Below are 13,297 nucleotides of genomic sequence, written 5' to 3'. Positions count from 1 at the left end.
CCTTTTGTACCTCTCCTTTATTCTAAGTCAATGTTCTTTTTACAGACGTACATCCTTTGGTGGTTCTTTCAGTAAGAAATCTGAGGATAGTAAACTCTATCAGTTTTTATTTTTTTAAAAATCCTTACTCTTTTGATCACATCCTTAATCTTTAATTATAATTGATATGGGTATAAAATTCTAAGTCAACAGTTGTTTTTTCCCATAGCACTTTGAAGATATTATTCCATTTCCTGCTGAATCTATTTTTATTGATGAAATCTCTGCTTTAGCCTAATTGCTGTTCTTTTTTTTTTTTTTTTTTTAATTTATTTATGGCTGTGCTGGGTCTTCGTTTCTGTGCGAGGGCTTTCTCTAGTTGTGGCAAGCGGGGGCCACTCTTCATCGCGGTGCGCAGGCCTCTCACTATCACAGCCTCTCTTGTTGTGGAGCACAGGCTCCAGACACGCAGGCTCAGTAATTATGGCTCACGGGCCTAGCTGCTTTGCGGCATGTGGGATCTTCCCAGACCAGGGCTCGAACCCATGTCCCCTGCATTAGCAGGCAGATTCTCAACCACTGCGCCACCAGGGAAGCCCCTAATTGCGGTTCTTTAGGTAATCTGAGTTTTCTTTCTAGTTGCCTTTAATATGCATGTCTTTTTAACTTTATTATTATTTATTTTAACTATGATGTATCCAGGTATGGATTTATTTTCATTTATTTCATTCCTCTGTAGCTCCTTCTGTATATATGTTTGACCATCTCATTCTTTCCTTCATGTCTTCTAGCATGAAAAAAATTTTCATTGGGTCTCCTTTTCTCTGTACTAATTGGAGATAATTTTCTTAGCTATGTTTTCTAGTTCAGGCATGAGCTCTTTAGCTACTGATTAGCCCATCCATTGAGGAATTTCATTTTAATGAACAAATTTCTCATTTCTGCATGCTTAATTTGTTTATTTTTCAAATTTGCCTTTCCTTTTTTCATTATGTTCTGTTCTTTTTATAGTTATTCCTTTTTTAAATCTTTTTTATCATTTTAAGCATCTTTATTTTGTATTGTCTTTCAGATTATTAGATCAAGGTATTAAGGGTACTAATCTTTATGTTTGTTGTGTCTCCTGACTCTCTCTTACAGAAAATTGTTTTCTTGTGTGGCTCGTCACTCCTGTATTGTGAGCTTTTCTTCAGCTGTAGGATTCTTGGGCACCCCAGGCAGTGTCAGCAGTCCCTAAACACAGGTTTGGGGTTTCCTTTTGTCAGGTTCATTTCCCTTTTTTGTACATTAGATTCTTGAGATTTTCAAATAACACAAATGCACACTCTACTCTTGCATAAGGCACATTTCTGGGAGTTTAATATTTGCTGACTTTTTTTCCTTCCTCTGTAACAAGCAGAAACAAATGTCCTTGTTGGTTACCTAAACCAGTATCTCCCACAGTTGCTGTGAGGTCAGTCATGAGTGATGAGGTCCTGCAGCTCCCATCTCCTCCCGACCCCTGAACCCCAAGCCTGCCACGGGGATGTTCGTGCTTGTGTTCACCTTCGTGTACCAGCCCTGTGTGTTCTGCTGTGCCACACCCAGGTCTGGGAGGGCAAGGACAGGCAGAGGATGAGACCCCCGACACCAGACCTGCCTGAAGGAGAGGACATGTGTGGGTACAGCTCCCTCTGTGTGCCCCACTGTATCTGTGTCTCCGGCTTCCTCAGCTGCCCAATGGTCTTCAGCCTCTGTCCCCGTTCTGTCCCTTACAGCAACTAGTGTCACGTCCTGCATGCCCTAGGTTGCTTCTCATTCTGTAACCTCAGCTCTGTATCCTTCCGGTCGCAGGGAATGGGGCCTACTCACCCGAGCCTGGTCTCTGAGCCCCTGGACCAGCTGTCTCCTGTGGTGCCGGCCCACACATGACCACGCCTCGGCAAGTGCCCCCTGCCCCAGCAGCCTCAGGTGTGGTTCACGGGAAGGCCTGAGGAGGGCCCAGGTCTATGCTCAGGACTCAGAAGCCTGCTGGTCAGCGGTCCCCAGCCTGGGACGTGGCAGGAGGCTGGGCAAGCGAGCGCTGTGGACAGACCCTCGGGTTGCCCACCTGTAGAAGGATAGAGATTGGAGGTCCCCCTGTTTTACAGGTGCCCACAGACCTGGATGTTATGAAGTTGTACATAACGTGAACACTTTGTAATGTTGTTTGATTGAATGTAAGACAATTCATCTAAAAAAAAAAAAAGTTTCCATGTTGTGAGAAACAAGAATCCCATTATTACTATTATTAATTTTATTAAAACAGTATTAATCAAAAGAGTGCTACCATTATTACCATTCTTGCCATGCCTATGCCATTTTAAGAACAAACATCCTCAACTAATTTGAGTTGCAACTTTTCCATATTGTTTTTGGATGACTGGTTTCCATATTTTAGATTATGCCATAGCATAGAGACAGAAAGAAATAAGTTGTACAGATTTACATTAGACAGACACTATTTTGACTTCCTTTAGGCAAAATAGTATCAGAATTTTATCACTAGAGTTCTTGAATGTTAATTTATTTTTTTCTCCACTCCTTTGAGATCCCCGTTTTAATTTTTAACAACTTCCTCCCTTCTCCACTTCTATTATAATGCAAAAAGGGGGAAGAGGTGAGAGGAAGATGGTAGAGAATCTCTGAGAAATAACAAAAGGAAAAAATAGTAAGTAATAAATTGGCAGAAGGGAAGGAAATAAAAACAAAATTAAAGGGAGTAAATTTTCAAGAGTGGAGAAAATAATATGATGGTATCCCAAGGAACACGAGTAAAGAAGCTATGGGTCAAAGAAAAGAGAAAAGGAGTGAGGGGTGGGATGCTGGGATGGAGAAAGCATGAAGCATTGTGGGTGATGACGAGAGAAACAGAACAAGTACCATTTGTGCCTATTGTGTGCTGGAAGAACAGTAGGCACATTTCATCCACAGCTCATAGGTAGAGTCAACAAATGTATGAACCAAGAATGATTATCTCATTTGATAAATCAAAGAAGTCAGAGAAATTAAATAGCTCATCCAAGATCTGAAGAGTTAGTAAAAACCTGAGTCAGAATTCATGCACAAATCTGTGTGTTTTCACCAAAAACTGGGGCAGGATTGGAAAGGTCACTCTCCACCCACTGTGTGGAACAGAGGACAGATGCCCCTGCTTCTTTCTTCTTTTCTTTGCCAGCTAATTACATGTCTGATTAGTGTAGGACAAAGGAAAATGTGCAGAAGAGAAGCCTGACAAGGTTGAGAAGGAAATGGCCCGGGAGAAAGGAAGATGATTCATTGATAAGCTCTTTGTCCTCTAGAAATGCAATAGGCCTCCTAGGAGGAGAGACTCAGTGTCTGGAGGGGCAGCTCCGGCCTTGAAGGAATTGTCACCCAGAGGTGACCGGGCACAGAAGTGCTGGAGCATTTTGAGACCTCCCTACCTCAGCAAGCCACAAAAAAAGTGCTATAAAATGTCTTTGATTCTTCCTCCTTTTCACTCATACTATTATATACCGGCCTGTCCGACATTGCCCTTGAAAACCAGGCCACCTCTGGAGCAGTGAATTAACCATGTGGTGTTTCTTGAGCATCTAATCCATGGAATAGGATCCCATGTCATACTTGTTTAAGACTCGCTACAACTTAAATAGGGTTTGCTGCATTATTCACCCCAAGTAAAAACCCCAAGAAACCAAAACAGAATTATACAGCAATTTAAAAGAATACTATTTTCCCACTGATGACGCCTAGTATCATGTCTCCACGTTGCTGGTAATGGAATGAAAGTCACGTCAGATACACGGTGAGGTCAACTCACCTTGTCATTAAAGTTCAAAAAATCAAAAGCCCTTTCTTTAAAAAAAATTTTTTTTAATTCTTGCTAATTTTTATCACCATTTCCATTGTGTGATTTTTTTTTTCAGAGATGAAAATAAAGGTCATTTTTAATCCCCAACTTCTAGTTTAGTGTTATCTCAAATCAATTCTTGATATACACCTCATTTAAAATTGTCTTTTCTAGTTAGAGGCAAGTGTGGAGTTTTCAATGAAGAATGAGGGTTTCATTCGACTCTCTCTTAGGTGCACGTAGAGCCTTCTAAACATTTCAGAGCGTGGGTGGACCTCCCTCTATAAATCGTAAATTGCCCACGCTTTTGAACTCCCTTTCTCTTTTAAAGCCACCTAGGTTAAAAATTAAGCCCCTACAGTGAAGGGCACCTGTATTTGCTTGCCCTATTATGCAGCTATACTGAAATGCTTTACAGCTGTCTAAATTAGCATAATTAAATCCACATCAATTAAAAACCTCAATCATCTCTCTCCCCTTCACATGTAGATGGTGACATTTGTCTAAGGTGGGAACTAACAAAAGAACTTTTTAACAGTTGAAGATCTGGCTCAAAAGGAGGGTAATAGGATTGGTCTATTGTTCCGGGTTCACCTAAGACGGGGAGCAGTGGTCAATGAGAGCTATTTGGCCAAAGTCGTCTGCGGTTTGCATTTCAATGCTGCTGGCAGCAGGGCCAGCCATTGGAGATGTGCATTTTACAGCAGGCCTCTCCTCCAATAATGAGGGTATACAAAGCGCCCATTCTGACTTTGGGGGTGGTGGTTGTTTTTAAACTGGGGAAGTCTGGTGACCTCAGGATAGTGACAAGCCTAAACCGTGTGGTGCTGGCAGAGAAAATTCCTGGAGATGAAAACTGACGTGGGGTCCAGGGGTTAATTTCTGGAACAGACAAATTTGCATACAAATGAAAAATGATGGGATTTCCGTTCTCCTAAATTTTCAATGTCATCAGCATCAAACAGCAGCCCTGCTCCCTTGCTGTTTGAAGAATATTCATTACTTTAGAAAAAGGGGCACCTTGTTTGGTGTTCAACTGAATGCAGGTCTATGACTCAATTTGTGACGCCTCATCTGGAGGGTGAGTTTTCTGTGCCTCTTCGTAATACTACTAAGTATGGCTTGAATGATATTTATTTTTATAATCCTAAACTTTTCTGAATAAACATTGAATGGCCTGTGGTTGACTACTTTGAGCATTTACCTTTTCACCCTCATGAGCTGTTTACCCATATTTAGCTGACCTTTCTTTTTTATAATATCACAGAGGATGACATTTGGGTCTATGTTAAGTTAGTGGATTCGAGAGACAGGACATGACAATACTAATTTCTCCAAAGCACATGATATTTCTTCATTTTTTATTCTTTTAGTTATTTGTTTTTTTCACATTTAAAGACAATTGTTTTTAGAGCAGTTTTATGTTCTCAGCAGAATTGAAAGGAAGGTCAGAGAGTTCTCATAACCCCCTGTTGCCATCCCTGTTCAGACTGTCTCATTGTCAACATGCCCCACCAGAGTGGTACATGTGTTACAACTGATGAACCTACACTGACACGTCGTAATCACCCAAAGTCCATAGTTTCCTTTAGGGCTCACTCTTGGTGTCCCACATTCTATGGGTTTGGACAAACTTATAGCAACATATATCTATTCTTATAGTATCATATATCATTATAATATCAGACATGTATGAGAGTATCATATATGTACATACTCTACATACATGTATGTAGAGTATCATATAGTTCCATTGCCCTAAAAATCCTCTGTCCTCCGTTTATTCATCCCTCTCTCCCCCTCAATCCCTGGCAAGCACTGGTTTTCACTGTCTATGTACTTTTGCCTTTTCCACACAGCCTATGGATGGAATCATACAGTACGTAGCCTTTCATTTTGGCTTCTTTCCCTTAGTAATATGCACTGAAGATTCCTTCGTGTCTTTTCATGGCTTGATAACTTGTTGTTTTTAGTGCTGAATAATATTCAATTGTCTGGGTGTATCACAGTTTATTTATTCATTCACCTACTGAAGGACATCTTGGTTGCTTCCATTAAACGTTTTTTTGATGACATAATTCATATCTGCTCTTTTTTTAATAAATTTACTTATTTTATTTTATTTACTTTATTTTTGGCTGCATTGGGTCTTCGTTGCTGTGCATGGGCTTTCTCTAGTTGTGGCGAACAGGGGCTACTCTTGGTTGCCGTGCACGGGCTTCTCATTGTGGTGGCTTCTCTTGTTGTGGAGCATGGGCTCTAGGTGTGCAGGCTTCAGTAGTTGTGGCACACGGGCTCAGTAGTTGTGGCTCGCGGGCTCAGTAGTTGTGGCGCACGGGCTTAGTTGCTCCGCGGCATGTGGGATCCTCCCAGACCAGGGATCAAACCAGTGCCCCCTGCATTGGCAGGCAGATTCTTAACCACTGCACCACCAGGGAAGTCCCCTGCTCATTTTTATAGTGTTACAAAAATATAAGTATGCAGAAAGAAGAAAATAAAAATTGTTCAAAGTCTCAGTTCTTAGACACCACTGCCAGTTAATATTTTAGTGTATATTCTTCCTCAACCCCCTTCTTCAAAGTTTCCATACTTTGAAACTGTCAGCCCATTGAAGGCAGGGATGCTTCCCGTTGCCTATAGCAAAGCCCACCCTTTTTAATTAGCTAAGCCTGCCCTCGAGGAAATACTGCTAGAGGCACGTTCTTATGAGTCAGTCTCTCTCCTTTCCCCGCTGTATCACTAGCGATCGAGAAGACCCCAAATAACTTCTTGAAACCCCTAAGTCTTCTTTCTTCCAAAATATGGATCTCTCTAGATACTGTGTCTAGATGCTGCCATAAATTAGTGACTATTAAAGTATATCAAAACTCTTATTTAACTTTTAGGACAATACTGAAATATTTACATTTTTATAATGAAACAGAAAGTACTTTGCTCAGTTCCTCAGCTCTTTAGAGCTGTAGGATGCCTCAAGGGACACGCCTGACAATACTCGCCATTCAGATTTGCCTGCAACTTCTGTGGGAAACAGTTCGTGATACTTTCTACTGGGTCATGGAATGTTCTTCAACACTTTACTTCCCTCTCATGGATGAGATGCCTCCTTGGCAGTTTATCATTTTTTCTTCTCTCTCTCTCTCTGAACTATTAATAAGAAAGAAAGGAATGATGCATAAACTTTAGAAATCTCATAAAAGGAAAAGGTCCACCTTTCAGGATATGAAATGGTTGAGAAATCCCTTAAAGAAATAGCACTACAGCAGCTAAATTGCTATGATATATGAACCAGAAAGGCAATATAATAATGTACATGGGAATAAAATATATCTGTTTTAACCTGGAACTTCACATTTGTATACAGTCTGGTCATATGCATCTCTGGTACAATAAGTACCTTTAACATATATGTGAGTTTATCAGAAATACCTTTAAGGTTTTTGTCAATTAAGGTATCTTTATTGTAATTACGACTTGCTGAAGGGGAATTTTGAGGCAATAAACAACATACCTCAAAGCCCAGATGTCCTGTTTAGACAAGGAGTTTTATGTTGATTCTAGTCTGCCTTCACCTAACCTCGTGTAGCAAATATTACAAAGACATAATTAGAAAATTTGGTACAATATTTAGCCCTGGTCGCTGTGTGATGGAATTGTTTGACTGCTGAGTTACTGAAGCTTGTTTGCATCCCAGTGTGTAGTGAAAGGCAAACTTCAAAGAAAATATTATATCTCCCAACTCCAGCTCCTGAGAGTCTTGGAAGTATAATACAGCAAGGCTTAAAACTCCCTGCTGTGGAAAGGGCAATTTGACACTGAAACTAGTGTTAAATCACTATTGAGACACTGGTTTGCAAAAGAGTTCTTATTAGATAAATATAGTTAAAGCCTTAAAAGGCAGGAGCAAAATACACCCAAGTCATAGGGAAAAAAATGGGGGAGAAAAGTCTTTCAAGTTGGACAGTATGTGTTGACAAAATTTGGAGATTTTAAAACATGTATCTACACATTTATTTTATAAATTGTACATAAGACTGGCTCCTTTTCCAGTGCAAAATCAAATATTTAGATTTGCAAAAACCTATGGAAGCCAGATTTTAGACAAAAAGGGATTTTTTTGTCAGACTGTCAGTCTCTGAATTTCATCACAATCTGTTCAGCTGTTTTTGTTGCAGGCAGGCGTAAAACGTACTGGGTAAATGTGTGTTTGTATTTATTATTAAAATGGGGATGCTAAATCCTGCTTCCTAACAGTCTTCACATTCTTTAAGTCTGTGATGGTCACAGGGAAGCAGATCGATGAAGTGCAAGTATGAGAGTCATACATGGAGGAGGAGGGAGAGAGGGGTGTGACAAACACCGACAACCAACACTTCTTTGCAATAGAGGCTTTCGAGCCTTTAAAAAAATGACCTTGACATGTTGCCTCAATAACTTTTTCTGAACCTATATGTACTTATTCTTGTCTGGAAGAGGGATGAGGAAATGATTTGCTGGTGACAGATCTAAATGTTTCATTTAATTGTCATGATTTCTTTTCCCATTCTCTGCACTAATCTAAAAATGAGAACTTGGGTTGAAAGTTTCAACATCATTTAATATACATGTATAATTGTATATAAAGATTGCCTAAGAGAATATTAAAGCTAGAATCTGAACCTCTAGGAGGTGGGACAACATAGTAAAGAACAAGCAAACAACAAACAAATAAATACCAAATCTCAGGTAAGTGCATGCTTGCAGAGCTAACTCTTCTAGCTAGGGCTTTTTGATACAGTTACATCCAGAAGAAATGAGATTTGAGATGATATTTCCCTATATAAGTAAATCTCTTTACAAAAGGAGAATAATACGTTTGTTCCTAATCAAATTGACAAGGATAGAGCAAGCATTTGAGGACTATTTTCATATTTTCAAGAAGTACAATGGAAATTTTACCTTTAACAAAAGGTATATCAGTCAGCTAGGGCTGCCATAACAAAATACCACAGACTGAGTGATTTGAACAACAGAAATTTATTTCCTCACAGTTCTTTCTGGAGGCTGGAAGGCCAAGATCAAGGTGCCGGCAGCGCTAGTTTCTGGCGAGACCTTTCTTCCTATTTTATAGGCAGTGGTGTCTTGCTGTGTCTCAACATAAAATTTCTTCTGCGTTTGAACAGAGAATCTCTGTATCTCATCCTCTTCTTGTAAGGGCACCGGTCCTATAGGATTAGGGCGCCACACTTAGGACCTCATTTAACCTTAATCACCTCCTTAAAGGCCTATCTACAAATACAATCACACTGGGGTGTTAGAGCTTCCCCATCAGAATCTGGGGAATGCGATTCATTCCATAACTAAAATAACACACAGCCTCCTTGGAACTCCAGTTTCTTTGTTTCTCACTGGCTTTACATCAACTCATTATAAGACTTCATATTCTGCTCAGAACTTTTGATTTGCAGTTTTATGTTTCTGATTAATAAGGCATTGGAAAAATAAATACTATTGTTCCATAAATGTGGTTTGGTAAACAAATTATTTCTGAATGTAAGGTCTTTGGAGAAAAATCATTAAAGAAATTCTCGGTGATTAAAAGAGGCTGAAAGTCTCTGGAGAGAACATTACCTGCTTGAAGAGGTGAATTCAACTAGGGAGTCTCAAGATCACTTCCAGGTCTCAGAGCTATGAGTTTGTGAATTCATTGATTTGCATAATACAGTTTGATCCCGAATTATGTGGTATTGAGAGCCCATTGAAATATGGCAAAGTAGTCTTCCCTCCAAAATGTTAAGGAGTGTTGCTGATAAATTTACAAAGAAAAATAAAATTCCCAGGTTTGGTTGTGCACCTGTGGCAGAGACTGGCTGGTTAGATGCTTGTTAATCCCATTTCTTTTTTCTGTGCACACAGGGGCACTCCATTTCCCAGCTTCCTTTAGATTGGACCATGTGATTAGGTCCTGGCCAGTTAGAAATTGATGGAAATGATGCACAACCCTTCTAGGACTGGACAGAACTGTCTGTGTGATCTTTCATGATTTCTCTTCTCTTTTGGTAGTAACAATGGAGACCAGGTGTGGAAGTCATACAATACAAAGAGCCTGGATCCCATAGTCACCACTTGAAAGAGGCACCCAGAAAGACTTTCTGACGTTTTTGGAAGCAATGAATAAATTTTATTGTGTTAATCCATTGAGATTTGGGGGTTATTTGTTATAGTAGCTGGCATTACTTGTCCTTACTAATATAATATCAAGGAAAATGTCAAAACAAAAATTTTGGACAGCAATCTAAGTTTTATCTATTGAAATATATACCATTAAAGAAATGCTAGACATTATACAGAATTTCCATTTACCTAGTTGTTTTAAGAAATCAAATGAATGTAGTTGCTCTCCTGACATCACTTTTGTCTCCATCACCAGCAAGGTCCTGATCAGAATCTTTCTGCATCAACTATTATTATTTTCCACTAGGCACACCCACAAATCACACTAGGGCTTTAGGCTTCAACCTATTCCCATTTTTGATATTGTTGAACCCTGAGAGGTGTGTTTGTTTGTTTGTTTGTTTTTTGCCATGCCACGGGGCATGAGGGATCTTAATTCTTGACCAGGGATCAAACCCACAAGCCCTGCAGTGGAAGCGCGGAGTCTTAACCACTGGACCGCCAGGGAAGTCCCTGGGAAGTGGTTTTTAAAAACGATTTAAATATTGTGATCAGATGCCACCTGCACCTTTCTCCTCTCCCCTAAAACAGAAGATACGGTGAAAATTCCATATCTCCAGGATTCTATTTGGCAAAACCACTGTGTAGCTCAGCGATAAATAGCTTGTATTTAATGCCTCTCCTCTAATGAGTTTGCAGTTCCTGTTGGAGACACTGTGTTATGAAGGACTCAGAGGTGGAGTCCTTATTGGAACTGTTGTTGTCTGCAAAGGGCCAGAGACTGGGGAGTGATGGCACGTGTGTCCCATAGGGCTGTTGCTGGTTTACACTGTGTTTCTGAGTATTACGTGTCTACAGTTATCTGTCTACCACAGATAAGGTCCAGTTTTGTTAAAAATATTAAAACCTCCATCTAAGGCCATACTCCTGTTGCAGTAGCTACTAGATCATCGACAGTTGTAAGTTGCCATTTTGGAGCTGTGTCCACTTAGGTCAGACTTGACAGGCTTACGCCAATTTGTCTGACTTGTCTCCAATTCCCAGGGAAGATGACACTGTGTAGGATCTGGTATCCAGAGTCTAGAGTCGCAGACATACTAACAGAGTCTGTGCGTTCTATCAGAACACCAAAGATGATGGTAAGTATTAGGAAGTGAGCATTAGCACATATTGTTTGTGGGAGTGTATGTTGTGATAAATGTTCGGTAGTACAATCTAGTAATATGTATCAAAATGTGAAACACATCTACACTTTAGTACAATAATTGTACTTTGGGGACTTCATCCTAAAAATACGAGTGATCATTTACATATAATGACATCAACTGTAGCCTTTTTTTTTCCTTTTATTTTTTTATTGGGGTATAGTTGCTATAAAATGTTGTGTTAGTTTCTACTGTACAATGAAGTGAATCGGCTATATGTATACATATATCCCCTCCCTCTTGGACCTCCCTCCCAATGCCCCCCCATCCCACCCATCTAGGTCATTAGAGAGAACCGAGCTGAGCTCCCTGTGCTAGACAGCAGGTTCCCTCTAGCTATCTATTTCACACATGATAGTGTATATATGTCAATCCTAATCTCCCAATTCATCCCATTCCCCCACCACTTCCACACGTCCGTTCTCTACGTCTGCATCTCTATTACTGCCCTGCAAATAGGTTCATCTGTACCGTTTTTTCTAGATTCCATATATATGCATTAATATATGATATTTATTTTTTAGCCTTATTTTAATAACAATATCCATCATTAAAGGATTGATTAAATGAGTCATGATATATTCATGTAATGGAACACTATACAGACTTTGAATAAGATAAGGTAGACCCACCTTAAAAAGCTGTCATAAAAAGCTGTCCATGATAGAATGTAAAGTGAACAATGCAGGTTGTAGAACAATATACATAATTTTAGTTTATCTAATATGCAGGATATAGAGCAGTACATATAATATTCTATCCAGTGTTTTTACAAAGCCTTCTATGACATAATAATATACTAGAAGTACATATCCCACATGTTAAAAGAAGTTACATCTGTGGGATAGGATGGAAGCAAGGGGAAAGGCATGATGGAGGTAGCGCTACACTGTATACTTTGTATTTTCAATTTTTTAAATTCGTGTGTAGTTTTATCATTTCTTCATCTGTAAAATAGTGAAGTAAAAATAGGTGGATCCCTATGAAACTGTCATTTTTGTAAGTCAAAAATGGTACAATATCAACACTTTAGAACTTACCATTTGGTTGTTGGGAGAATTAAATGAGCTAATTCATGTAGAACATTAGGATGATGCCTCGAATATTGTAAAAGTGAAATAAGTGTTAGCTCTTACTGATCTTTTTATTATCAATGCTTTACATTTCCAATATTCTTTCACATTCACTTTCTAATTTAGTCCTGGGACACCCTCTTGGGATAGGAAGGGCATGCAACATCACCCACAGGTTCAAAAGAGCTTTCTCCAACATTTTGCTCTGTTTACACATCACGCCATTTGCTTCTCCAAACAATCCCAGGTGGAACGTATTTAAGTCTACTTTGCTTATTTAAATTAACAGATGAAATAAAAAATAATTTGTACATGTTTGACATTTTCTCCCAATACATAAAATTATGTGTTATCCTCACATGGATATTTTAATCAATTGGATGCACAAAAGCAAAATTTGGAGTCCTTGAGTTATAGGATACAACTCAACGATCATGTCCTTCTTGAGAAATCCTGTGATTCCTAGGGGCAGATTTTGTTGCTCTGTCCTCCAGGCTCCAGAGCTCTTTGTTCATATCTATTCATATAAAGAGATATTTTGTAAATGATACATGTAGTATCGGTATATTCTTTATTATCTTTGATTTCTCCGAATCTGGCAGAGTCTCAGGCAAAAAGTGGCTGCCTAATAAATGGTTAAAAAATTAACGAGGAACTAAGTGAAGGAATGAATTAATGATGATTCTCTCTGTTTTATTCATTAGAAAAATCAAAGCCCTGTATAGAGAAGGGGATTGCCCAAATTCAAAGAACTATTAGCTAGAGATGCCAGGACTCAAGCCCAGGTTGCACACAGCCATGTCCAGAATGCCATCACACAAGGCATAAAGCTTCAGACCCAAAAGAAGCAGTAGGTGTGCTCAGCCTTGAATGTGCCTATCAGATGAAAACCCACCCCAGATGGTGTATCCAATTTAATCAACATCACCTGTGAGCCAAACTGAACAGTAAATGTTAAGACAGGATCACTAATAATGGGGACCTGGAATCTAGCCAGAATTAAAACAATGATCTGCTTAACAATCCCTCTGGGCTGGATG

At 39.4% G+C, this 13,297-nt stretch overlaps 1 protein-coding gene across 1 annotated transcript in view; it reads left to right on the top strand.

Moving 5' to 3' along the window:
- Positions 1–9,856, top strand: part of GTDC1 (glycosyltransferase like domain containing 1) — a 392,967-nt gene extending 383,111 nt beyond the window's left edge. Inside the window, exon 17 of the mRNA XM_082465032.1 lies at positions 1,813–9,856. Coding sequence (XP_082321158.1) covers positions 1,813–2,074 — 262 coding nt within the window. The 3' untranslated portion in view covers positions 2,075–9,856. The remainder of the gene's footprint in view (positions 1–1,812) is intronic.
- Positions 9,857–13,297: the final 3,441 nt, after the last annotated feature.

This window comes from Balaenoptera physalus (genome assembly GCF_965194825.1).
Source record: "Balaenoptera physalus genome assembly, chromosome: 6".
Taxonomy (NCBI): domain Eukaryota; kingdom Metazoa; phylum Chordata; class Mammalia; order Artiodactyla; family Balaenopteridae; genus Balaenoptera; species Balaenoptera physalus.
The sequence above is the reverse complement of the archived record's forward strand: the minus strand, read 5'-3'. Positions and strand labels throughout refer to the sequence as shown.